This window comes from Aulonocara stuartgranti (assembly GCF_965226115.1).
Source record: "Aulonocara stuartgranti genome assembly, chromosome: 11".
Classification (NCBI taxonomy): domain Eukaryota; kingdom Metazoa; phylum Chordata; class Actinopteri; order Cichliformes; family Cichlidae; genus Aulonocara; species Aulonocara stuartgranti.
In genome coordinates, this window is record NC_138947.1 from 39,498,885 (window position 1) to 39,526,474 (window position 27,590).

A 27,590-nucleotide genomic window follows, 5' to 3' on the forward strand; every position below is an offset into this window, starting at 1 on the left:
TAATCTCGCCTCGCAGTCCACGCCTCTGATCTTTTCACAATGCTCTGCGTGTTTCTGTCCCGGCTGGCAATTTTCCACACACGCAGTTTAATTACCAGCAAGTTTGGAGCAGAAGCGAAGGTTAAACCAGCGTCAACCGTTCCGTGTGCCTCCGGCATCCGGGATGATTTTCTCACTGCAGGCAGGAACCGCTGCAACACACACACACACACACACACACACACACACACACACACACACACACACACACACACACAGAGTGATGTGTGGCTCGTCAGCGGGGTTTAAGCCTCCTGTCGTGTGCTGAGATATTCTGGTGACAGTTTACAGGAAAATGTGAAGACTTGCTTCTTTTCTGCTCGTGGCGTGATCGTGTCCCGTTCGTGGGACAGCAGACAGCTGCAGAATGAAACTATAAGGTTTTCAGGACGAAGCCGAAGTTACAACAATGTGCAAGAAGTTACAGCAAAACCCACGTGCGTGATGCTCCAATAGCACATTTCTTTTGTCCACTCACGGTGAGACAAACACACGGCCTGGATATTTGCTTTGAAACTGTTTGTTCATTATTCCCACAGAGGACGTGACCGTATCACTGACACACAATGGCTCGTGTCTCTGCTGAGGTGAAACGACTTCTACAATTTCCACGTTTAGAAATCCTCGTATTCAAAGTATTTCTGTGCTGAGAAAACAAAACAAAGAAGCATCACTGTCCCCGAGCTGGCTTTGAAATCCCTCAAATCGCCAAGTAGACCACAGAGGGGTGTAGATGTGGCCTGTGGCGATAACAAACAAAATAAATAAATACAAAATAAATAAATACATACATACATATGAATGAATGAGCAGATAAATGAATAAAATATGAATATAAAAAGATGAAAACCCAAAAGACAAGATGCAATAAAGGAGAAGCTCTCACTGTCGCTGTTAGAAAACTTTTTAAGCAACATTTTCTTCTGGTTTTTTTTGTAGATAATAAATATTTTAATAAAGTGTATGTATATATATGTGTGTATATATACACGGTTGACATGACGGTTTTAATGCTGTTTCTGAGGAATCGTTGGAGCCTCCTCAGGACAGAGGTGAATGTGTTCAGTAGCCAATCTCCTTCCTCCTGGAGGCCTCGGTACATAGACTAACCAATAGGTATGCGAGCAGTCGTCCAATAGCAGCAGGCCTTCGTGCCCGCGGTACAGAGCAGGCTGTGGATGCGCCACCAGAAAATCACACGGGATGGAGGATGCGCGCGTGCGGAGCTTCTTGGAGACCGTGTGAAAACCAACAGGTTAGAAAGTGAGGTGAGCAGGAACAGCTGTCAGTGTTCTAGCCACTCGTGGAGCTGTTACACGCAGACTGATCGCGCCTGTGAATAAAATAAATTGTTTTTCATTATTATTTTGACCCTTGCAGGGCCTTCTGTGTGCGGCGGTCCGAGGTCTCAGTGTGATGCGTCTGAGCTTCCAGCTTTGAGCCTCACGCGGCCAGGAGTAACCGGGACCCGTCCACGTCAGCCCCGAAGCACCTGGAGGTATGGGCGGGAGTGCACGCGCCAGCTGCAGCTGTGACGTTTAGGCCGCGCGGAGGGAGACGTCTGCTTTGCTATGAGCGTGGATCGGCGCTGACGCAGAAACATGAAGGAGAAGTCGAAAAACGCGGCCCGGACGCGCCGGGAGAAGGAAAACAGTGAGTTTTATGAACTGGCCAAACTGCTGCCGCTGCCCTCCGCCATCACCTCCCAGCTGGACAAAGCCTCGATCATCCGGCTCACAACGAGCTACCTGAAGATGAGAGTGGTCTTCCCCGAAGGTGGGTGCGCTGCCCTTAAATACTGATGAAGAGAATCATACTAATAATAATCACAGCACGATCAATACAACTTGTGTTTAAAACAGTTGCGTGGATTTGTTAACGACACGAGCGTCTCTTTATTCTGTTTGGTCCGTGAACGTTTAACAATAACAAGAAGCACACTTTCTCCGTGCGTGTGTGTTTTTATTTAATATTTACATTTCTAATATTTTTAAATTAAACTTTACTTTTTAAATCTGTTCAGAAAGCAAACGTTACATTCCACAGCACAGTGGAGCTTTTTCCTGTGAGTAAATATCCTGCTTTATCTAACAGCTCTGCACAGATCGCTGTGGTGAAATAAACACGGCCTCCAGGCTTTTACTCGCGTGTTTCTATATATATTCTTGGCGCTTTGATTTTTCAGGAATTCTGATGCTGCTGACTTTTTAATATTCTGATCAAGAAAAATAGAATTTAGTGGAAACGAAATCGAGATTGTGGGGTCTCCGTGGGGTCCCTGTCGGGCCTGGCAGACATCAGTGGCCGGTGTGGATGGAGCTGATTGGAACATGACCACCGTCGGTTTGTTACAAACTGGGAGGCACTGGTTTCACATAATGCAAAATAACGTCCAACTGGACTTTGCTTCAAACTGCTTCCACGATCACGCATTCGCTGGAAATGGATCTTTATTGAATATAAATATGAGCAGAATCACTGTGGAAAGCGGGACGGTCGTGGGATGTATTCAAAGCAAAAACACAGACAGTGATGTAGTTCAGGACTGTCGGTAACCGTGACTCTATGAAGGTCCAGATTCAAGGGAAAATATCTAATCGATGCAAAAGCTCAGCTGGACGGAAGAACGTCATAAAACACATCCGTCACTTCCGTTTGATGACAGTGACGAACACGCTGGTCCTGCTCCTCAGTCTGCTTCAGGTCTGATGGTTATGAAGACACCAGCAGATGAGCTCCATCAGTGAGTCCGTGGGACTCTGTCACCTGGAAGAACACGAATGAATGAATCAACATAGAGGCATCACGCAGAACTACCGTGGACCCCGTGGACCAGACCGTGGCATAAAAAGGTCGCCACAGTATAGCAGAGCCAGAGTTGTCCTCCTTCCAGAGTCTCAGTTTTTCTAAGGCCACACGCACCGCACATGAATAACCGTGTGGCACAGTCACCCCCATCCTGCACGCGTGGAGGATGTCTGCGTGTCTCCATATTGAGGAAATGAACTCGTGTTTTTACTGTTTCCATTTAATTAGCTCGTGTATGAGCTTCAAAAACGCGTCAAATAAAGAAAAGCATGACGGGAAAAATGTTCCTGCTTTTTTCTAACCGCCTCGTCAGCGCGTGGCTCAGTGTCCAAATATTATTCATTAGATTTTTAAAACATTCCTGCTGAAGATTTTCATTATTCCAGTTTGTGTACTCGGCACTAATTGGCTGATTTCACATTAAAGCTTCATGCAGTGCAACCAAACTGTGCTCATAAAGTTTGTCTCTGTTTAACTGTTCAACATGAAATTATTATTTTACGTTCTTAATGTCACCAGTGTGAGACGCTCATATTTTTAAATGTATTATAATAATATATTTTTAATGTAATTATGTCTTTACTCGATTTTTATTGAAATATTATATATATTTAACATATATAATATATTTATGTTAAATAAATATATATATAATTATTTAAATATTATATATATTTAACATATATAATATATTTATGTTAAATAAATATATATATAATTATTTAAATATTATATATATAATTATTTAACATAAATATATATAATATATTTAACATAAATATATTATATAAATATATATATATATATTTATATAATATATTTATGTTAAATATATATAATATATTTAACATAAGGCAGCACGGTGGCACGGTGGTTAGCACTGTTGCCGCACAGCAAGAAGGTCCTGAGTTCAATTCCACCATCAGGCCGGGGTCTTTCTGTGTGGAGTTTGCATGTTCTCCCCGTGTTTGCGTGGGTTCCCTCCGGGTACTCCGGCTTCCTCCCACCGTCCAAAGACATGCAGCTTGTGGGGATAGGTTAATCGGATAATCCAAATTGCCACTAGGTGTGAATGTGAGTGCGAATGGTTGTCTGTCCCTGTGTTTTGGCCCTGCGACAGACTGGCGACCTGTCCAGGGTGTACCCCGCCTCTCGCCCTATGACAGCTGGGATAGGCTCCAGCGCCCCCCGCGACCCTGAAAAGGATAAGCGGAAGCGAATGGATGGATATTTAACATAAATATATTATATAAATATATATATATATATATTTATAATACATTTATATAATATAATATAATATATTTAACATAAATATATATATAATATATTATAAATATATTTAACATAAATATATATAATATATTTATATAATATAATATATTTAATATAATATATTTATGTTAAATATAGATCGTGTATAAAACAAGCAGCTGTTCGTGTATTTATATATAGACGGTAAATATTTGTATTGTTGCCGATAAATCTGTTTGTTTGTTTTTTAAGGTGAAATGTAAAAAGCTAGCGCGTGAGAGGGACAATTATAATAATACAAAATATCCTGATCTCTGGGTCACGGTTCGTGGGTTGATCCGCAGAGCGCACTCCACGCTGACAGGCCTGTTGTGGAGTCTGCGCCTCGGTGATGGTGGCGTTACAGTGGCGTCCCCACGATATCAGGAAGCTGTCCGTGGAAATATTTTACAATAACCTCGGGTCAGTTTCTTGTGTCCGTTTCTTCCGAACAATCAGAATTCATATTTCTGTTTCTGTGGCCGTGACGTGACGACCATCCGGGCCTGCAGCGGCGTCCCTCCGCGTGATTGTTTTTGCTGAACGCCGTAAATCATCTCAGTGTTTTTATTGAGTTTCCGTGGAAGTTGATATTTCGGTCTGTGCACTGGGTTTATTTGATTGTGTGTAGTCACGCAAACGTGAAGCGGCTCCGGTCGCTGCACGCCGTCTGTTTGCTCTGCAGAGCGGGCTTTGCGTGTAAACGCGCCCCGCTGCCGCAGCTGGGCGCGTCGGGGCCTGCGAGGCTCGCCGGGCCCTGCGCGCTTCTGTCTGCGCGCTTCTGTCCGCGTTTGAGGGGCTCGTGAAGTATTTTCCCGATTCTTCACTTATTTTTGGCTTCGCTGTATTTTTAGCGCTGCGGGCAACAAACTCCAGACTTCACACTGAGTTTAAACTGGGCAGATTTAAGGAACATTTGGAGTCCCGTTTAATTCCAGAGATGCCTTCGCTTTCCGCAGAATTAGCAGTTCACTTATGGAAGTAAAGACTCCTGTTTGTCCGGATATATCTTGTATTGTCAGACCCTGCTCGCTGTTGATCGGAGCTACAGGACGATCATGGAAAAGCCGTTCATAGGGCGCAGATTTGGTTGTTGTCAGTGTTCCCAAACCACTCGTACTAAGACTGTGATGAGTTGTGTTATTTATCTGGAACAAAGAACAAACTACGCGGTTTTTTACACTTACCTGTTTTGGTTGATCCGCAGGCCTGGGGGAGTCCTGGGGGCACGTTAGCCGCAGCAGCTCTCTGGATGGGCTCAGCCAGGAACTAGGCTCCCATCTCTTACAGGTACTCACTGCTATCAGTACTGGTGCTTAAAAGGCAACTGCATGTGCACTTTATTATCATCATTGTTCAGCCTGGCAATGCAGCTTTGTTGGAGGTTTGGTAGCTGCTGCCACATGCCTCCTGCTGCCTTCATTCTTGTGCTTTCAGTGTGAAATGAGCTGAACACATTCGTGGTCACGCACAGAGCCTGCAGCCTCTCGCATCAGCCGCAGCACAATGGAGCCGGGCTGTGTGCCGGCTGCAGGCTGAACGAAGCAGAGGTTAGCTAGCCTCGATCAGTCATAATGACAACGGAGGAAACACTTGAACAGTGCTGGGCCTACACATGAGAACCAGCACAGCAGCAATAGTAGTTATTCCTGACACGCGTGCAGTGTTTCCTCTTTGTTCCATACGTTTTTAGGTGAACAGCTGAGCAGCATCTAATGCAGAAAATACTGGAAAATCTAACAGTAACATAAGGAAACAGGGAAGGGTTTTCCAAAGGCAGCTTCCATCATGACCACACAGCAGAATCAATAGTTTTAAAAACATTTGAACACAGAGTCAACAGGTACATCGATTCTCATTACGCTGCATGAGTTTGAGCTGGAGGGACTTCATGATGCTGAGGTTTTAATAACCACGTGTAGGTTTCCAGGCACGCTAGTCTCCAGTTTAATCCCGGGAACATGTCACGTTAGGTTCAGGCAAACCAAACGAGCTAACGAGCCTGCTAACACAGACCGGAGCAAAAACATATGCAGAATTTCTTTTTCCAGAGTGCAAGGAGGCCATGTTCTCCTCGTGCATGAAGCCGTCTTTGTCTCTAACAAGTCAAATCTGCACAGCACAGACAGCAAAGGCACGGAGCTGAATGCAGCCACAGCCAAGTTCCATCAAAGAAGGGAAACAGTCTGACTCCACCGTCGTAATTGGCCCTAAATGTGCAGATACACAGAAACAGATGATAACACAGATGCAACTAAAAAGAGAAGCAGCTTTGTACCTGTGCAATAACGCCTTTTCTACCCTGTACCGTTTCTTCCAGACGTTAGATGGCTTCATTTTTGTGGTTGCTCCTGATGGGAAAATCATGTACATATCAGAAACAGCGTCAGTGCACTTGGGCCTGTCACAGGTTGGTCTGACACACCCGATGTGGTCGCTTCCTCCGGGCCTGATATGTCATAGCTGTGAGCTGAATGTTCATTTCAACAGGTAGAGTTGACAGGAAACAGCATCTACGAGTACATCCACCCAGCAGACCACGATGAAATGATAGCTGTCCTCACAGCGCACCAGCCTTACCACTCCCACTTTGTCCAAGGTAATCAGCCATCTACACGTGTGCTTCTGTGTACGGCATCACTATGCAGCACAGCTCATGTGAGTTTTTATGTCTCTGCAGAATATGAGATGGAGCGCTCCTTCTTTCTCAGAATGAAGTGCGTCCTTGCTAAAAGAAATGCTGGTCTTACCTGTGGAGGCTACAAGGTAACAGAGTGGTCTGAACACACGCTGCCCTCATCAGCCACACAAAATCAAACTTTCAGAGATGAGAGGAAATGATGTGCACTCACACTCGAGGTCAAACAGACGTGCAGTTTTTAGGAGCACACAAGTGTTCAGTGAAGGACAATGACATGCATATATGTACGTATAGCTCTGGAAGATAAACCACCACGTATCCCAGGACGGTCCAACCCTGCAGTAACCGCCGCGCTGAAGCGGCTGACTTACTCAGAGCTACAGCTCAAACTGTGTGCAGTCGTCTCCATGTGCACCGGGGTTGTCAGGATTTCCTTTTTTATGTATAAATATGGGTCGAGAGTTGCAGCGTAACACGTCTGCTGGCCAGCAAGTCGTACTGACTGCAGCGTGCTGCTGTGGCAGCAACAGCATCCACGTCATGTTGACCTCTGTCCAGTGTTCTCGTCTCACAGGAAAGTCTAACAGACTGAAACACGGGTTCAAAGTGAAAGAGCACAACCCTGACATCAGGTCTGGGCCTCAGCTCATCAAACGTACCCTCCTGCGTGACTGATGTTGTTACCTGCTGTGTCCGCTTGGCCCAGGTGATCCACTGCAGCGGCTACCTGAAGATTCGACAGTACAGCCTCGACATGTCTCCGTTTGACGGCTGCTATCAGAACATCGGGCTGGTGGCTGTCGGCCATTCGCTGCCGCCCAGCGCCATCACTGAGATCAAACTGCACAGCAACATGTTCATGTTCAGAGCCAGTCTGGACATGAAGCTCATCTTCCTCGACTCACGGTATGTCCGCTCACCGTCTGCAGCTGCTGCTCACAGGACAGAGGCGTGTGCGTAGATTGGCCCTTTCCTGATCTCTTAGCTTTTACAGAATTGTTTTCAAGCACGAATGACCCGCCTGAGATGTTAAAGCGAGGCCAGAGCGTACGTTTGGTTTCTTTTGAGTGACGTGGCCGTGAGTGATCGTTGTGTGCCTGAGCTTGACTGACAGCAGGATGTTCTTACATAGAGCACAATTTATGGTTCCATCAATTAGGACAAAGAGCACCATGTGTAACTGTGGGTATGATGTTCTTTTCCTGACATGCTGTGTTGTACCACATGTATGGGGACTCAGACCTTTTGTATTGTTTTCCCCAAAGTCTTTGGGACCATCAGAATGTCTTTGTGGAGTGTTTGTGTTGTTGGTCAGCACAGAGTTTGCCGTACAGCTCTCCCACGGATGCCAATAACTGAGGGAAGAGAGGCCTGCTCTTCTTTAGATGTTGCTCTGGGTTCGTTGTGACCTCCTGGAGTGACGGATGTTTGGTTGGCCAGACACTTCTGGGAAGTTCCACAGTTGTTCCCAGTTTTCTCCACATGTGGATACGACTCTCAGCGTCTTTCATTGGAGCTACAAAGCTGGCTTTGTGGCGCCTTTCAGACTCAAAGATGTCACTGGCTTTGTTTCCTTAGACCTCAGCTTTCTGTGTTGTCACACATGTGTGGGAGTAATCCAGCTCCGCAAAATGATCTAAACTTTCCAATAAATGGGGTTGATCACAGTTAATGAATGATTTAACGAGGAGGGCAATTACTTTTTCCACACAGGACCAGGTAGGGTTGGATAACCGTTTTCCTTTAACAAATGAAATCTTCATGTTAAACTGTAGGATCTCAGATATGCGAAACAGAAACCAGGAAGGGGAAATACTCAATCACAGCATTGGTTTTTGGTATTTGCTTGATACACGTTTTGTGTGAGGGCCTGTAGAAATACAGGAAGTACGATCAAAGAAAACACCAGCATATAATAAAAATGCTGCAAAAGCACATAAAACACAAGAGAAACGAGTTACTGGAGCCAGTCTGTGCAGAAGTGACGGATAGTAAACATTTATTTACAGGAGTCACGTGATGTGTTTCTTCATCACAACACAAACGTTCCTCTTCTTGCAGCGTCTCAGTGCCATCTGCAGTTGTTCACTTGTCCTTTATTCAACTTCCATTGTCACTTTTTTTACTTCCTGTATGTTTGTTTTTTCTATTTGCTGCTGTTTCCTTTGGTTGCAGTGCATCTGACCTCGTAGGGCCACCGTATGGAAGCCTGATTTATACTTGATAGTGTGTGTGTGTGTGTCAGCAGTACTTGTGTTAGTAATGCTGTGGGGACATCAATCTGTTTACATAGTGAACATTCTTACGTTTCATAGTAAAGTTTGAAGTTTGGGGTAAAAAAAGGAAACAAAAGTTGTTGTATTTAGAGTAAGTCTCTGCAAATGATGAGATGTAACTGTGTGTGTGTGTCTGTGTGTGTTCCAGGGTTGCAGAGCTGACGGGCTATGAGCCTCAGGATCTAATCGAGAAAACTCTGTATCATCACGTCCACAGCTGTGACTGCTTCCACCTGCGCTGTGCTCATCATTTGTGTGAGTTAGGTTTGTTTTACCATCTTACACACACACACACACACACACACACACACACACACACACACACACACACACACACACACACAGCATATTATACTGTAACAGTGTTACAGTATAACAGTGTTACAGTATAATGAACAGATATTCCATAAATACATTCGTTGTTCATTTAGACTAATGAGAGCACCAAACAATACAAAACTAAATAAACACATTTTGTAGTTCCAGCATGATCTTGGTGTGATTCCACCCTGTGCTGTAATTTGTTGGGATGTTTCTCTGACCTGTTGTTTTCTCGGTGTTTCAGTGCTGGTCAAAGGTCAGGTCACTACAAAGTACTACCGTTTCTTGGCCAAGCATGGCGGCTGGGTGTGGGTTCAGAGTTATGCAACCATTGTCCACAACAGCCGCTCATCCAGACCTCACTGCATTGTCAGCGTCAACTATGTTCTCACGTGAGTCTCTGTTGCAGCTCCTACACACTCAGTTTCCTCTGTGAGACACGGGTCAAAGGTCAGACTGACACTCAGAAGATTTGTTGGAGACAAACGAGATTTTGAACAATTAAGGCTATATCTGATGTTGCCATTCACTTCCCAAAGATCACATGAAAAATCACTCAGTATCATCCGGTGATGAAGCTGGCATGCAGCATGAGGAATAGATCTAAGGGAAAGCTCTTTGTCTGATACAGATGGCAGGATATTTATCGCTCAGCTGGTTACAGTCTGCATTTTGATCTATGCAGAAGACAAAGCTAACGGGGTTAGCAGCACGTATTTAATGACTATGATGCTCATGAATTAGTAGAAGAAGAAGAATCACTTTCGTGGTCGTAAGACTGACAGCAAGAACACAGTGTTACACCGTCAGTCAGTCGGGAGGACTGCAGCGTCACGCAGATGAACGCACATTTGTTCTGTCAGAAGCAAAGGCACTCATCTACACCGATGCAGACAAATAAAAACGGTCAGATGAGACTAATAAGAGATTAATAACAGGTATGATTGAGCAGAGGTCTGTGAACACAGTGAGTGAAGAAGAAACAGCAGTTTTCCTTCAGTGTCGCTGCTCTGACCGCTGGAAGACAATTGACTAATATATGATTATATTAATAATAATAATGATATATGTATGTATACATATAATGACTATAAAGTGACTGAGTGAGAACAGTCACAGGTGTCGCAGCAGGTGTATTTAATGTGTGTCCGTGGAGACGCTGACATGTTGACATGCAGAGTCTTAAATTGCTGCAATATCTGAATTGACTTTTAAAACAATCAGAGGAACTAATGAAAGTGACAGTGCAGTTAACTGCACGTTAACTGCACGTTAACTGCACGTTAACTGCACGTTAACTGCACGTTAACTGCACGGTAGCCCCATGAACAGATGCACTACATGGTTACAGTGCACAGTTTAGGAGGCTCCATGACCCCACTGTGAAATCTTAGTGCCTGAGAGAAGGACAGAGAACAGCTGATGTTCCTCTCATTCACCTCTTTACTTAGTGTTTAGCTGCTAACAGCACTCAGCACACATCAGGAAACACAAAGCAGATGAGTATGTGTGAGCTCTCTCCTGCTCAGTCTCTGCTGAGGACGTCTGTGCTGGTGGCTCTCCTGAGAAACCAGTATAAACCTCTGTAATTCCACCCAGTCTGCTCTCACCAGTGTTAGGCTTCTTACTCAAAGAATATTACTCATTATTTTGAAGTAATCCATTACATTACTTAATTACTCCCTGTAAAAGGTCATTTGTTACACTAACATAGACTTAAATGTGATGATGTTTGACAGCTGCCAGTTAACAGCCTCAGGTTTCACACTGATGAACACACATACATCTTTATTCAGCACCAACTCAAAGCAACGCTGATAAAGACACAGTGAAGGCTGCTGAAATTCTAATGTAGAAACCAAGAACTGGAGGTTGCAGCGCTGCAGGTGCTCATGTCTCTGCTCTTTGCCTGTAAAGGACACAAGGCTACAGCACGTCTGCCTACGACCAGTCCTACCAGTCATATTTTGAACAGGACGGGGTTGATTTGGACACGTCTGGTGATTCTGTATATTGTGAACAAGAATAATCTCAGAGCCCATCTGAGCCACAGCGCTGCGATCAAGCCCAGGTCCAATCAGTGCTGTGTATGAATTACTGAGGCTGAAGTGCAGAACACATCAGTGTTTCCCATGCAGGTGGTCTCTGAGTGTCTCTGAGTGTCCAGGGCAGGTCTGCTGTCTGTGCTTTGATAACATAGTATTGGTCCTGAGATGCTGTGCAAACAGCAGCTACTCACTGGAGGTTAACTGGAACTCTGTTAAAGCCTTGTTTTCAGCATCAGGCCGTCTAACTAAAGTTTGTCCTTTTTCCTTTTATTACTATTGTTGTTCCTTTGAAACAAACGATCAGGATTTCTTTCAGAAACCAATAACTGGGTTTTTCCCTAGTTCTGATGACAGAGACATTCCTGTGTTATCAGTAGATATGCTGGTGATGTCAGAGTCTGAGTCCTTTGTTGGCTGTTACCTGCACAGTCAGTCTGGCGGTGTGTAAAGAAAGGAGCTGACCATGCTGGGACCATCAGGCCATAAAAACAGTCAAATGCTTGTTCTTTCAAACAGAATGAAGCCGATCAGTGCCGACATCAGCCGCTCTCTCTGTCAGTAACTAAACTTATTTATTATTTACTGCCCCGATGTGTGTATTTCACAGATGTACAAGAGCCTAAATGAATGAATAAGGCCCATAAAAAGCCTCCATTAAGCAGCATGACTTACTGCATTTACAAGCAAAGAACAGCTTGACACATGTTTGCTGCACGTCCTGCATCGCAGCCCTAACGGCTTCTGTTTACGGCCTTTTAATTGATATCTTGTAAAGATGATGAGCATTTACGGCCCCAGCTTGCTGTAAAGGGATCGAAGCCTCATAAGGCTCATTTCTTCTCCTCTTAATATATTTTCTTATGTAGTGATGATGGAGAAGAAGCCGCGTGGTCCTCTCGCTCGGTCTGACTTTTCCACGACAAAAGGCAGAGATAAGGAGAGCGCAGGCTTTTGTGGAGTGTTGCTATCAGCAGCAGAGCTGGTTTGCCCCATAGCTTTGGCCACACAGCCACTGATAGCAGAGGTGATGGGATACTTCACCTGCATGTGAACTCCCACTGTGTGTTTAGCTCTGATGACCTCTACACCTAATACCTCCACTTGACAGTAATTTAGCAATTCTTTAAATGTCTGCAGCAAACGCATGCGACCACATTTCACTCATGTGACTTCCACAGCAGCTCTGCTGGGTGTTTCAGTCTTTAAACCATTCTGTATAAAGAACCACAGGAACACGTTCACATGAAATGCACTACAGTGCACTACAGCTGGGAAAACATCAAATGTGGGATTTCTCTGGGATGCCCCGGCAGAGCCGCTGCTTATGCTCCTCTTATTTTAGGATTCTCCAAATGTAAGCGAGCCACAGCCTGTGTGTCTGAGCGGTGTTTACAGAGACTGAGACAGAAGAGAGATCACTGTTTGTCTCAAATAAACTGTGTAGAGGTTTTCTGTTGTCTCGAAATCCATTCATCATCCATGTTGAGAACACTTTAGCAAGAAATCAATTCCCATTTCCCCGCAGTGGGACGTCCAAGTTTGTCCTACGGGTCTGATTGAGCGAGATGTAACCTTTAATCTGTCGGTGTATTCAATTGGACGGCTCAGTGGATCCCTCTGGTAACACAAGCAGCTCCCATCCTTTCAGCACCACCCACCCACCCACACACATCGCCCGGTCTCTCAGCACTCATCACACTCTAACTGCTAAACAGATGTTATTGACTTTTTGCACCCAGAGAAAATGCAGCTCATCGTCTTCTTTAATAAATAGTCTTTACACGAGACTGGAAGCTCTCCACATCTATGCACTGTACCTCTGGGCTTTTCTGCTTGTGTGTCTTTAGGGAGACAGAATATAAAGGCCTCCAGCTTTCTCTGGACCAGGCCACATCCAAGGCCTCGTTTCCCTGCACGAGCAGCCTCACAGACAACTGCAGAACTGCCAAGAGCCGAGCATCACGGCCCAAGAGCAAAGCCAGGCTCTCGCCATATACACAGGTGAGTGCAGGTCTCTGAGACTGAGGTATGAACACGTTACTGCACTGCTGCCTGGTTGGGACGTGGGAGCAACGCTGCAGCTGTGCTCCTTGCTGAAGGAGACAGTGTGCACCAATAGCAGCAGGCATTGTTAGACCCGGACTGAGTTTTAGATTTAAATGAAAAAATGATTTATTATGTCTTTATTTTGTCAGACACTTTTTTTCCACCTCTTCTTTTTCTTCTTCTGGTGCTTGGATTATAAATTGTAGTGGCAGACATCAGAGAAAGCCTCACTGGACTGAACCATTACTCCAGTTCATCATTCACAGAGTTCATGATCGTGGTTTCAAGAACTGGTTTCTTCTCTCAAACTAGTGACCAGGAAGGAACACATTCATCCCCGGATAGCTGAGACAGCTTCACTAACCAGTTTGGGTCTTCTTCCAGACCTTAGCAATAAACTTTCTGAAGAGTCTGTTTCCATATGGATAACCTGTGTAAATATACAGGTCTCCTTCTTAGATCTGTACTGAATTAGTCAGTCCACCGAGGGCTGTCAATCTAAGAGAAACTACCAAATATAGTCAGTCATGATCAGTATGGAGTCGGCTTTGGCTTTATCAAGTTTAATGACACAGTGAGCCAGGGGTGTCGAACTCCAGGCCTCGAGGGCCGGTGTCCTGCAGGTTTTAGATCTCCCCCTGGGTCAACACACCTGAATCACATGATTAGTTCATTACCAGGCATCTGGAGAACTTCAGGACATGTTGAGGAGGTCATTCAGCCATTTGAATCAGCTGTGTTGGATCAAGGACACATCTAAAACCTGCAGGACACCGGCCCTCGAGGCCTGGAGTTGGACACCTGTGCTGTAATCCTTCAGCAGCGCTTACTAATGTGAGTATATGAATATAGAGTATATAGTTGAGTTCATGCTGTGTGGATTAGAAAATAAATCCAAACGTGGGGACTCTGTTTTTGTGTTTCTGAGACCTCAGGCAGACGGCACATGATTTTCATTTCAGTATTAAAAATAAATCTTACATTTAAAAAGATGTAAGGTTACTTTCAAACCTGTAATATAGGGAACTAGCATTAAAAAATGTCTGTAGTTCCCAAACAGTTGATGCAGAACGTTTCAGATGAATGTCTGCACACACACGTCTGTGCTATTCAATTCAATTCAATTTTATTTACACAGCGCCAAATCACAACAACAGTCGTCTCAAGGCACTTTATATTGTACAGTAGATCCTACAATAATAGATACAGAGAAAAACCCAACAATCATATGACCCCCTATGAGCAAGCACTTTGGCGACAGTGGGAAGGAAAAACTCCCTTTTAACAGGAAGAAACCTCTGGCAGAACCAGGCTCAGGGAGGGGCGGGGCCATCTGCTGTGATTGGTTGGGGTGAGAGAAGGAAGACAGGATAAAGACATGCTGTGGAAGAGAGACAGAGGTTAATAACAGACATGATTCAGTGCAGAGAGGTCTGTTAATACATAGTGAGTGAGAAAGGTGACTGGAAAGGAAAAACTCAATGCATCATGGGAATCCCCGGCAGCCTACGTCTATTGCAGCATAACTAAGGGAGGATTCAGGGTCACCTGGTCCAGCCCTAACTATATGCTTTAGCAAAAAGGAAAGTTTGAAGCCTAATCTTGAAAGTAGAGTAGGGCTGGGCCATATTATACCGTTCACGGTAATACCGGTATAATGTTAGGCAACGATAGGAAAATGAAATATCGCGATAGAATGGGAGTAAAACGCGCATGCGCAGTGCCTTTGTTTTCATACGCACATGGCCGATTGTTGAGTGAAACAGATGAACCAGAATTGGTTTGTAAAAATGGTGCAACTTCAGTGATGTGGAACTGGTTTGGTGTTTGTCCGTCAGATACACAACAAAGCACATTTTTTTGCAGAACATGCAAGCGGCCGTTGTTATTGTCGTATTTGTCGGACTAAGATGCTCTTAAATCTGGGAGTAATCTGGGTCCTAAACTCCGTATGCTTCAGGTCAAACAACACTGCAGCATCACTTAGAGTTAAAAACTGTCTAAATTCTTTCATCTTTAATAAAATGATCAGCATTGCTGCTTTACCAGGTGTAACTATAAAGTTTAACTTCCAGGCATCCATGAAAACAAAATTTATTACATTTAACGGAGTTAGAAGTTAGCAGGAAGTTAGCGGAAGTTAGCTCGCTAGTTTCGCTAGTTACCTAAGCATGATATAGCATGTTCTGACTGAGAGATTTCTGAAAAAAATCAAACGTACAGCTCTGCTATCAGTTCCAACATAAATGAAGACAGGAAACTAAACAGCAGTGACGTTTGTAGGGTTACTGAAGTTGGGCTAGCTGGTATATAATGATGTGCTACGTGATCGCTAGCGACACAGCTATGTTAGCATAACATAAACAGTGAAGCTGGAGGACGAACACTAACACTTTTCCACTTATAAAAGTTAACGTGAAGGTTCTTCATGGTTAGAGACAAATGCAATCGCATGGCAGGATGCTGTAAATGGACCAAACTTCAGTCAGGAGAACAACTGAGATAATCCATCCACAATACGAGGTTAGTCATTAATATACTGCAACAACATGGGAATAGAGCAGCTGCCAGAGAATTCAACATTAATGAATCAATGGTACAGAAGTGGAGGAAGCAAGAAGAATGAGTTTAATAAAGTTTGATTTATCTGACTGCTTTGTTTCGCTTAATGTGCCTTATAATCCCGTGCACCTTATGGTCCGAAAAATGCGTACTGCACACTGCAGTTTGCAAAGCACCTCTTTTTAACTTCAGTGGATATTATACATGGTTATGCTCAGGATATGTCAGCCCATTTCTACTGGAAATGCCTTTTGGTTAAACTTTCAGCAAGGAATTTGCATTTGCACTGTTACATTTTTATAAAGCTTTAATGTACATAAAAACCAGCTTCTTGTTTAAGTGAAAATAAATGGAAGGTTGTCTTTTTGCGCTAGTAATGTTGTGGAGTTGTATTTTGTCTCGCATCAATTATATCGTCGGTTATATCGTTATCGCAAATTTTCAAATATATATCGTGATAAATATTTTTGGCCATATCGCCCTGCTCTAAAGTAGAGATAGTGTCTGTCTCCTGAATCCAAACTGGAAGCTGGTTCCACAGAAGAGGGGCCTGAAAACTGAAGGCTCTGCCTCCCATTCTACTTTTAAATACTCTAGGAACAACAAGTAGGCCTGCAGAGCGAGAGCGAAGTGCTCTAATAGGGTGATATGGTACTACAAGGTCATTAAGATAAGATGGGGCCTGATTATTTAAGCCAAAGAAGGGAAGCCAAAACAGGAGAAATCTGCTCTCTCTTTCTAGTCCCTGTCAGGACTCTTGCTGCAGTATTTTGGATTAGCTGAAGGCTTTTCAGTGAGTTTTTAGGACTTCCTGATAATAATGAATTACAGTCGTCCAGCCTGGAAGTAATAAATGCATGAACTAGTTTTTCAGCATCACTCTGAGACAGGATATTTCTAACTTTAGAGATGTTGCACAAATGGAAGAACGCAGTCTTACATATTTGTTTAATATGTGCATTGAAGGACATGTCCTGGTCAAAATGACTCCAAGGTTCCTCACAGCGTTACTGGAGGCCAAGGTAATGCCATCCAGAGTAAGAATCTGGTTAGATACCATATTTCTAAGCTTTTCAGGGCCGAGTACAATAACCTCAGTTTTATCTGAATTAAGAAGCAGAAAGTTAGCGGCCATCCAGGTCTTTATGTCTTTAAGACATTCCTGCAGTTTAACTAATTGGTGTGTGTTATCTGGCTTCATGGACAGATAGAGCTGGGTGTCATCTGCATAGCAGTGTAAATGTATGCTATGTCTTCTAATGATGCTGCCTAAGGGAAGCATGTATAATGTAAACAGAATTGGTCCTAGCACTGAACCCTGTGGAACTCCATAATTAACCTCAGTGTGTGAAGAGGACTCTCCATTTACATGCACAAACTGGAGTCTATTAGATAGATATGATACAAACCACTGCAGCACAGTACCTGTAATACCTACAGCATGTTCTAATCGCTCTAATAGGATATTATGGTCGACAGTATCGAACGCTGCACTGAGGTCTAGCAGGACAAGCACAGAGATGAGTCCACTGTCAGAGGCCACAGAAGATCATTTGTAACCTTCACTAAAGCTGTTTCTGTGCTGTGATGAGCTCTGAAACCTGACTGAAACTCTTCAAATAAACCATTCCTCTGCAGATGATCTGTTAGCTGTTTGACAACTACTCTTTCAAGGATGTTTGATATGAAAGGAAGGTTGGAGATTGGCCTATAATTAGCTAAGACTGCTGGGTCTAGAGATGCTTTTTGAGTAAAGGTTTAACTACAGCCAGCTTGAAGGCCTGTGGTACATAGCCGATCATTAGAGATAGGTTGATCATATTTAAGATCGAAGAATTAATTAATGGCAGGACTTCTTTGAGCAGTTTTGTAGGAATGGGGTCTAAAAGACACGTTGATGGTTTGGAGGAAGTAATTATTGAAGTTAACTCAGAAAGATCAATTGGAGAAAAAGAGTCTAACTTAACATCAATGGTACTAAGAGTAGCTGTAGATAATATTACATCTGTGGGATGATTATTGGTAATTTTTTCTCTAATGATAAGAATTTTATTTGTGAAGAAGTTCATGAAGTCATTACTAGTTAACGTTAAAGGGATGGTTGGCTCAACAGAGCTCTGACTGTTTGTCAGCCTGGCTACAGAGCTGAAGAGAAACCTGGGGTTGTTCTTATTTTCTTCAATCAGTGATGAATAGTAAGATGTTCTGGCTTTGCGGAGGGCTTTCTTATAAAGCAGCAAACTATTTCTCCAGGCTAAATGATGATCCTCTAAATTTGTGACACGCCATTTCCTCTCCAGATTACGAGTCATCTGCTTTAGGCTACGTGTTTGAGAATTATACCACGGAGTCAGGTACTTCTGATTAGAGACCTTAGTTTTCACAGGAGCTACAGTATCCAGAGTCGTACGTAGTGAGGAGGTGAAATTATTAACAAGATGATCGACCTCTGTTGGAGCAGCGTTCAGATAGCTGCTCTGCTCTATGTTGGTACAGGGCATTGAAGATGATAACAGTGGGTGGATTATATTCTTAAACTGAGTTACAGCGCTTTCAGAAAGACATCTACTGTGATAAAGTCTACTCTCCACCGCTGTGTAATCAATTATTGTAAATGTAAATGTTATCAGGAAATGATCAGACAGGAGAGGGTTTTCAGGAAACACTGTTAAATGTTCAGTTTCTATGCCATATGTTAAAACAAGATGTAGAGTGTGATTAAAGTGGTGGGTGGGTTCTTTTACATTTTGAGAGAAACCAATTGAGTCTAATAACAGATTAAATGCCATGTTGAGGCTGTCATTTTTAGCATCTACATGGATGTTAAAGTCACCCACAATAATTATTTTATCTGAGCTCAGAACTAAATCAGATATAAAGTCTGAGAAATCAGACAGAAACTCTGTGTAAGGCCCAGGTGGACGATAGATGATAACAAGTAAGACTGGTTTCTGAGTTTCACAGCTGGGGTGGACGAGGCTAAGCATCAGGCTTTCAAATGAATTAAAAGTCTGTCTGGGTCTTTCATTAATTAATAGGCTGGTGTGAAAAATTGCTGCCACACCTCCCCCTCGGCCTGTGCTTCGAGGTTTCTGGTAGTTAGAATGACTCGGGGGTGTTGATTCATTTAAACTAACATAATCATCCTGCTGCAACCAGGTTTCTGTAAGGCAGAGTAAATCGATTTGTTGATCAATTATTAAGTCATGTACTAACAGAGACTTGGAGGAGAGAGACCTAATATTCAATAATCCATATTTCACTGTTCTACTCTTTGGTTCAGATGTGGATACTGTATTGTTCTTTCTTTGTAATTGTTTATGTTTAAGTTGTTTGTTGCTGGTTTTTAGTTTGTTTTTTGTCTGTTTGGGAGCTGACACAGTCTCTATGGAGATGGGTTTTTGGGGGGGTAGCAGGAGGAGAGAAGCTGCAGAGAGGCGTGTAAGACTGCAACTCTGCTTCCTGGTACCAACTCTGGATACTCATATTTTGGGGGGTTTAATAAATTTGTCCATATTTCTAGAAATGAGAGCTGCTCCATCCAAAGTGGGATGGATGCCGTCTCTCATAACAAGACCAGGTTTCTTTCAGAAGGTTTGCCAATTATCTATTCAATTACCGATTCAATATTGATTTTAGTGACCTCCGATTGGCGTAACCGGGTGTCATTACTGCCGACGTGAATTATGATTTTACTGAATTTACGTTTACCCTTAGCTAGCAGTTTTAAATTTCCCTCAATGTCGCCTGCTCTGGCCCCTGGAAGACAATTGACTATGGTTGCCGGTGTCTCTAGCTTCACATGTCTGAGAACAGAATCACCAATTACCAGAGTTTGACCCCCGGCGGGTGTGTCGCCGAGTGGGGAAAAACAGTTAGACACATGAACGGGTTGGTGGTGTACCTGGGGCTTCTGTTTAGGACTATGCTTCCTCCTCACCGTGACCCAGCCGCCCTCTTTCCCCAGCTGCTTGGGGTCTGCCGGGGAACAGCTAGCGGGACCTATGCTATCTTCGGCTGCACCAGCTACAGGGGCCTGGCTAGCTACGGGTGAATGAAGGGTGCGAAGCCGAGTCTCCAATTCAGTAATCCTGGCCTACATTTGTTGCAGGTATCATTACTGCTAAAGGAGGCCAGGGAGTAACTAAACATCTGTCACAATGAGCAGGAAAGTGCAGGAGGGACAGGTGAAGTAGCCATGGTGCTAACGAGTCGGTTACGAGCTAAGCTAAGCTAGCGAAACACTACAGAGACAGTGAGTGAATACTTTGGCTATAAATTAGGTAGTGAGTACACAGAGAGTGTGCTTCGGATGAAGCATGTGAAGATTATACTGTGAAAAAAGAATGTATCTAACAGTTTTTAATTAAATTACTAAGCAGATAAGCTAGGGTGACCATATTTTGATTTCCAAAAAAGAGGACATTTGGCTCAGTCATGAAGAACTTACTTAAAAAAACATAAAATCGGCCCGGGCATTTTGACTAGAGACCGACCCACCAGGTATTATAGGAAAAGCCATAAACCCTTTGAATGAAACGCTGTTGTGACAGTGATGTACAGTCTTGTTGGTATATGTATGATTTCTATACATTTTACATCAGATAAAAACTTTGGCTGTAAGATTCAGATAATTATTTATTAAAAGTGAGACATTTTAAATGTGAATAAAAAAGAAAAGTATTTCTTTGTGCCCCCCTCTCCCTGGTAATGCCCTATCTGCCCCCTGACAAAACTTTGCTAGATCCGCCCCTGCACAGTTACCAGCTGTCAGCTACGTAGAAAAGGATCCTGGTGTATTTGTCTCTCAGAAACAGTTCATAACTTTAACTCATTCATGTCACCTAAAACATCAGCTGATACTAGAAATTAATATTAACTAAATTCTAACAACAGCTGATCAAGCTTAAACTGCTGCTGTTGTTTAACGTGACATCTGCTGGTTTCCTCTTTCTGGCGCAAAGTCGGCGATAAACAAACAAGAGATCAGCTGATCATTGATCAGTTTCATGATTGAAGGAGCACCACCAAACAACTGAGTTATTTTTACACATCGGCCAGCATCTGGCCAATCCACCACCTTTCATTGTTTATACCGTTATAAAAAAAAAAACATCGGCCCGTGGCCATGTCCAGCTATGGTCGGTAAGTTCGTCTGAAAGAAGGACGTGCGCTTTGGGATCTTTTAAACATCATTAGGCGCGTTGCTGTGCACTGTCCTTCCTGTCTGTGAGCGCAGAACAAGCGCTCACAAAGCAAGTTTGGGGATGACGTCACACACATGGGTCCTCTGTCGGAATATAGGAAAACCCGGACATTTTTATCAATCTCGAAATTCCTCCCGGACGCCCCAGACAGAACGTAAAAAGAGGACATGTCTGGGGAAAAGAGGACGGTTGGTCACCCTAAGATAAGCTACTCAGAAACACCACTGCGTTTGAGCAGGAACAGGAAGCGATACTCTAATGCAGAGAGAGCGAACACCAAGTGACAGTTTCAGTGCGTCTGTAACACTGTGGAGAACACAGGAACATGAATGAAGACTGCTTTTTTTAAACTACTTGCTGTGAAAAAAGACTTTGTATATATATTTACATACAGAGCTGACGACTGTACCTCATCATAGTGTAATAACATGATGACAGCACATGCAGCGTATTCATACACAAATACGCTGCATGTTCATTTGAATGATGAAAACAGTGGATCAGTCTCCCTGTTCTGGATCAAAGTGCTGTAGCTGAACATCCAGAATCAGCAGTCACAGTCTTTGGATCATCCCTTTCTTCCTCCTCTCACCCTCACAGTATTCCAGCTTCCAGATAGAGCGTTCCGAATCCGGCCAGGACAGTCCGTGGGGCAGCAGTCCGCTCACAGACTCGGCCTCCCCTCGACTGCTGGAGCAGACTGAAGGCGTGGATGCCTCCTGTGTTTACAGGCAATTCTCTGATCCTCGTACACTTTGCTACAACATGTCTGAAGACCAGATCACCAGCCACATCCACGGTCAGGGTCAGAGCTGTGAGCGGGGTCGGTGCGAGGCAGGCCGATATTTTCTAGGAGCTCCTCCACCAGGCAGGGAGACGTGGTGGGACACCGCCCGCTCCATCATACCGCTGAGCAAGAGCTCGCTGGAGAGCTACGAAGACTACGACGGCAGCGTGCCACACATCACAGCTGTGCACACCCACCACGGTGAGGCCTTTTCTCTCATGGAGCTGTGGCTGTTTAAATCTGCACAGCTTTAGCACAATGAACTTTCTGTTTGGTTTTCTACATGTTGTGACCAGACGTCTCAGCTTTAGTCTCATCTCTCCAAAGCAGATACAGCCACACTGACGTGTATTTGTTAATAAGCCATACTGGTTCAGGCCTTTTCTAACTATGCTGTCCTGACATGCAAACTGAGGCTCAGATGGAGTTCAGGTGGACTTCTCGGTTTTTTTGTAATTTCTTGACACACACACACACACACACACGCACACACACACACGCACACACACACGCGCACACACACACGCACACACACACACACACACACACGCGCACACACACACACACACACACACTTTCTGATGATCAGTTAATGAAGTGCATTTGCACCCCTTGGCTGCTGCTTTCCCTAACGAGGTACAGCACATGCAGTGTGGGACATCATGCCCTTTGGGTACTGGCTGAGGACACCTGTATTTACAGCTTTAACATGCGTGATAGCATATGTAAGGCTGCTCCACCTGCAGCTTCTCTGCTGCTTGGAAAAAAGAGAGAGAGATTGTGTCTTGTCTGCTTACCTGCTCACTCCAAAACTCCATCTCCAGGCCAGTGTCCAGTATGTCAGTGCCATCGTGGTGAGCAGCTAACTCAGGGTGTAGCTGGCCAGAGCCCTCACATGCTCCGCTCAGCAAACCCATAGAAGGATTCAGCGTGGTCAGCCCAGTTAGCTGTGGGGAGAATAATTTGATCAGTACACCTCAACACTGTCTTCACACATGTGACATGTTTTTGCAGAGTTAAGCTCCAGAGCTGGCGACAAAACGCACAAGCTTTGGACTCAGGCAGTGATCTCCTCATGTGGACAGTCCTGCACAAAACTGGGCTCACATTGTCCTTGTAGTGAAGAGAGAGTGCAGTTCTGAGGACAGAGGTAAACAGAGTATTTGTTCTTCATCTCGGTTTGGTTCTTGTACCAAACAGCAAAACAAAAACTGCACAGCAGATCCAGACAGGAGCTGTGTGGTCAGCTGAGCAGTGTTGGCTAACACCAGCTGGGGTCACGTGGGCAGCAACAGAGCTACAGGTGTAGCAGGGTATAGGTGTTCTTAGTGAGGGGAAGAGCATAGGGACTGAGTGATGATGGTGACGACAGAGCCTCACATATACAGTGGGGCAAAAAAGTATTTAGTCAGCCACCGATTGTGCAAGTTCCCCCACTTAAAATGATGACAGAGGTCAGTAATTTGCACCAGAGGTACACTTCAACTGTGAGAGACAGAATGTGAAAAAAAATCCATGAATCCACATGGTAGGATTTGTAAAGAATTTATTGGTAAATCAGGGTGGAAAATAAGTATTTGGTCAATAACAAAAATACAACTCAATACTTTGTAACATAACCTTTGTTGGCAATAACAGAGGTCAAACGTTTACTATAGGTCTTTACCAGGTTTGCACACACAGTAGCTGGTATTTTGGCCCATTCCTCCATGCAGATCTTCTCGAGAGCAGTGATGTTTTGGGGCTGTCGCCGAGCAACACGGACTTTCAACTCCCGCCACAGATTTTCTATGGGGTTGAGGTCTGGAGACTGGCTAGGCCACTCCAGGACTTTCAAATGCTTCTTACGGAGCCACTCCTTTGTTGCCCGGGCGGTGTGTTTTGGATCATTGTCATGTTGGAAGACCCAGCCTCGTTTCATCTTCAAAGTTCTCACTGATGGAAGGAGGTTTTGGCTCAAAATCTCACGATACATGGCCCCATTCATTCTGTCCTTAACACGGATCAGTCGTCCTGTCCCCTTGGCAGAAAAACAGCCCCATAGCATGATGTTTCCACCCCCATGCTTCACAGTAGGTATGGTGTTCTTGGGATGCAACTCAGTATTCTTCTTCCTCCAAACACGACGAGTTGAGTTTATACCAAAAAGTTCTACTTTGGTTTCATCTGACCACATGACATTCTCCCAATCCTCTGCTGTATCATCCATGTGCTCTCTGGCAAACTTCAGACGGGCCTGGACATGCACTGGCTTCAGCAGCGGAACACGTCTGGCACTGCGGGATTTGATTCCCTGCCGTTGTAGTGTGTTACTGATGGTGACCTTTGTTACTTTGGTCCCAGCTCTCTGCAGGTCATTCACCAGGTCCCCCCGTGTGGTTCTGGGATCTTTGCTCACCGTTCTCATGATCATTTTGACCCCACGGGATGAGATCTTGCGTGGAGCCCCAGATCGAGGGAGATTATCAGTGGTCTTGTATGTCTTCCATTTTCTGATGATTGCTCCCACAGTTGATTTTTTCACACCAAGCTGCTTGCCTATTGTAGATTCACTCTTCCCAGTCTGGTGCAGGTCTACAATACTTTTCCTGGTGTCCTTCGAAAGCTCTTTGGTCTTGGCCATGGCGGAGTTTGGAGTCTGACTGTTTGAGGCTGTGGACAGGTGTCTTTTATACAGATGATGAGTTCAAACAGGTGCCATTCATACAGGTAACGAGTGGGGGACAGAAAAGCTTCTTACAGAAGACGTTACAGGTCTGTGAGAGCCAGAGATTTTCCTTGTTTGAGGTGACCAAATACTTATTTTCCACCCTGATTTACCAATAAATTCTTTACAAATCCTACCATGTGGATTCATGGATTTTTTTTTCACATTCTGTCTCTCACAGTTGAAGTGTACCTCTGGTGCAAATTACTGACCTCTGTCATCATTTTAAGTGGGGGAACTTGCACAATCGGTGGCTGACTAAATACTTTTTTGCCCCACTGTATGATCACAGGTCATCTGCAGTAAAGCCATGAGTACACGTGTCTTCAGCCAGGATCCACGGGGCGTGATGCTCCTGTGTGTGCTGAGTGGATAGTCACATGACTGTCATGGGTCTGAATAGTTTTGGTGTTTGATGCAGGACTACAGCTGATGACTGGCAGAGATCTCAGTGGAAGAAAGGAGCAACCTTAAGCTTACAAATTCTTATTCATGCTTCCTCTGCTGTCACTGCTTCCCTTTGCAGGCAGGGGCTGGGATGAGGATAGCATGGTCAGCTCACCAGACGGAGGCTCAGCCAGTGACTCAGGGGACCGCTACCGAGCCGACCGCTATCGCTGCAGTCCACAGGAGCCCAGCAAGATCGAGACGTTGATCCGAGCCACGCAGCAGATGATCAAGGAAGAAGAAAGTTGCCTGCAGTTACGCAAAGGCCCCGCACCCGAGGCCTCACTGGGGCCAGCAAACGGACTGCCCAAGGGCCCTGGGTCGTGCTTTACACCCGAGTACACTCAAGGGCCTCTGCCTTTACAGACCATGTTGTGTCGAGGTTTAAGTCAGGTGATCAGCCCCACGCCTAGCCCCGCCCCTCAGTCTAAGCTCAACAGTCCAGGTTCAGAGTGTCTCCATAAGCCCAAAGACTACCTCCAGACAGAACTGCCCCCCCTTTCTTTGCAGTTACATCCTTTTGGTCGTGCAGGGGCATGCTCAGGCTCCCCAACACCAGCTCCGGCCCTCTATCCCTCCCATACACACCCGCGGCCCTACCTGGACAAGCATCCAGCATATTCCCTGGCCGGCTACACTCTGGAGCACCTGTATGACCCAGAGAGCCTCCGGGGCTACTGCACCTCCACCAGCACCGGCTCCACCCCCTACGATCACTTCCGCATACCAGCAGAGCAGACCACTGGGCGTAAAGGCACATCTGTCATTATTACTAATGGAAGCTAACACTTTTCTGACACACAGTCTGTTTAGCTTCTCCACAGGAGAGACTCACCTGCATCTGTTTTTCACCGTACCAATGAATTCCCAGAGAAAGTTCATTTGGCTGCTTCTAAAATGTCCGATTTGAAACAGGAAGCTCTTTGTGCCCGTGGCTCTGCTGGGTCTGTCTGTTTGCTGAAGCTTGGACACTTTTCTCTGGTCCAATCAGAATTAGAAAGAACAGAGTTATGATTCAAACTGGGAGCAGTTGATGTGTTTTGTTAGGGTAGTGAGTTTGATTAAACCCACTCGAGTATCACACATATTTACACACGGCCTTATAATCGACTATGGATCGATTTGATGTCCTTTAAATGCAGCGCTTCACTCGGTTCACAAACAAACCGAGTGGGCCTGTGATCTGCGTCTGTTCCCATTTGAAGGCCTTTAAGTCAAAACTAGAACTCGATAGAAAACGGATGGATTCCCTTTTGGTTTAGCATCAGATCCTGTGTCAGTTTCACTCGTCCACATGGCGATGTGTTTCTATCAGAGACAGAACTGATGTTTTTTTTATACACACTGTTGGTGAAGACACATGGCAGGCTTAGGTTGGGTTGGACACGGAGCAAAGAAAGAAGAAACGAGCTTTATTGGTCACAATCACAAAGAGTACAACATGCAGTGAAACGTCCGAGCTGCAGCCGCGCTGTTCGGCATGGGGGGGGCCTAGCCAGGACCCTTACTGGATACTGGGAGGGAATCAAACTCGTGACGTCGGCTCCAAAGGTGTGTGGTCTTACCGCTACACTGTCCAGCTGCCATGATGGTTGGTCCTGAAATGAGAGCGATCACCTGAAACAAACTAATATGCAAAGCCATTCTCTGTTTTCTCTCCCTTTGTGTTCACGGTCACGTTGACTTTTGGCGTCTAGTGAGAGCGATACACACTGAATACACCTTTGGAGATATTTGATTGGCTGACACAGTATCATATTTGAATAGCATCACAGTAAAATGAGCGAAGGAGGTTTTGTGCTGCGGTTTAGCAAACTCTAAGTTTGGTCTGAGCGCGTGCACAGAACATATGAAGTTTCATTTCCATGACGTTAATCATGAGTGAGTGCAGGGCGATTGGTGCTCGTGACCATATGCAAAACGTTGGTGTGCCCGGTCAGTTAGCCAAATTGCATCATTCATCATCCCTGAAGCAACTGTTGTTGCAATTATACATATTTGCACAACAAGACTGGAGTTTGGTTATTGCTGATGAACCTATATTTATACCAGTTTGATTTTTTTGTTTAGTCACGGCCTGAAATGTGCTTAATTTCTTAAAGTTATTTATAGTGTACTGTAAATGTGCTCCAACAGAAAAGGCCATCACATTTAAGCACATGGGCAAAAACAGTATTTATTATATAAATGTTTGTTTATGAGTTTGAAATATAGCTGCAATCAGATCCAGTCTAACTGCTTGTATATTCAGTGTGTTTTTGACTGAGCAAAAGATCAAATAAAAATCATTTTGCACACGTGGATTGTTTGTTCTTTGGATATGCTTCTGTAAACGTGGCGTGAAAGGATAGACGGACATTCACGAGCAGCAATGAAGAAATCAGTTTCCTTAAATTCATACAGTAGTT

The 27,590-nt window shown here is 44.5% G+C and overlaps 1 protein-coding gene across 5 annotated transcripts; it reads left to right on the forward strand.

The window, feature by feature from the left end:
- Window positions 1-1,179: 1,179 nt before the first annotated feature.
- Window positions 1,180-27,485, forward strand: sim1a (SIM bHLH transcription factor 1a). Of its 5 annotated transcripts, none has more exons than XM_082550859.1 (12): window positions 1,180-1,307; window positions 1,420-1,815; window positions 5,348-5,430; window positions 6,461-6,550; window positions 6,631-6,739; window positions 6,821-6,906; window positions 7,488-7,687; window positions 9,206-9,321; window positions 9,623-9,770; window positions 13,274-13,427; window positions 21,842-22,229; window positions 25,262-27,485. In XM_082550859.1, the coding sequence occupies exons 2-12, from the start codon at window positions 1,641-1,643 to the stop codon at window positions 25,966-25,968; spliced, it is 2,256 nt and encodes a 751-aa protein (XP_082406985.1). In that variant the 5' UTR covers window positions 1,180-1,307; window positions 1,420-1,640; the 3' UTR covers window positions 25,969-27,485. The 5 variants fall into 5 exon arrangements, with proteins under 5 accessions (XP_082406985.1, XP_082406987.1, XP_082406986.1 ...); XM_082550861.1 differs by having other exon boundaries at window positions 9,206-9,312; XM_082550860.1 differs by having other exon boundaries at window positions 1,180-1,294.
- Window positions 27,486-27,590: the final 105 nt, after the last annotated feature.

Bases quoted from the DNA above. Each gene is read 5' to 3' on its own strand.
- sim1a (XM_082550859.1), top strand. From the start codon at position 1,641: ATGAAGGAGAAGTCGAAAAACGCGGCCCGGACGCGCCGGGAGAAGGAA. The intron at 1,816-5,347 runs GTGGGTGCGCTG...GTTGATCCGCAG, and splicing joins GAGAGTGGTCTTCCCCGAAG to GCCTGGGGGAGTCCTGGGGG. The intron at 9,322-9,622 runs GTTTGTTTTACC...TCGGTGTTTCAG, and splicing joins TCATCATTTGTGTGAGTTAG to TGCTGGTCAAAGGTCAGGTC.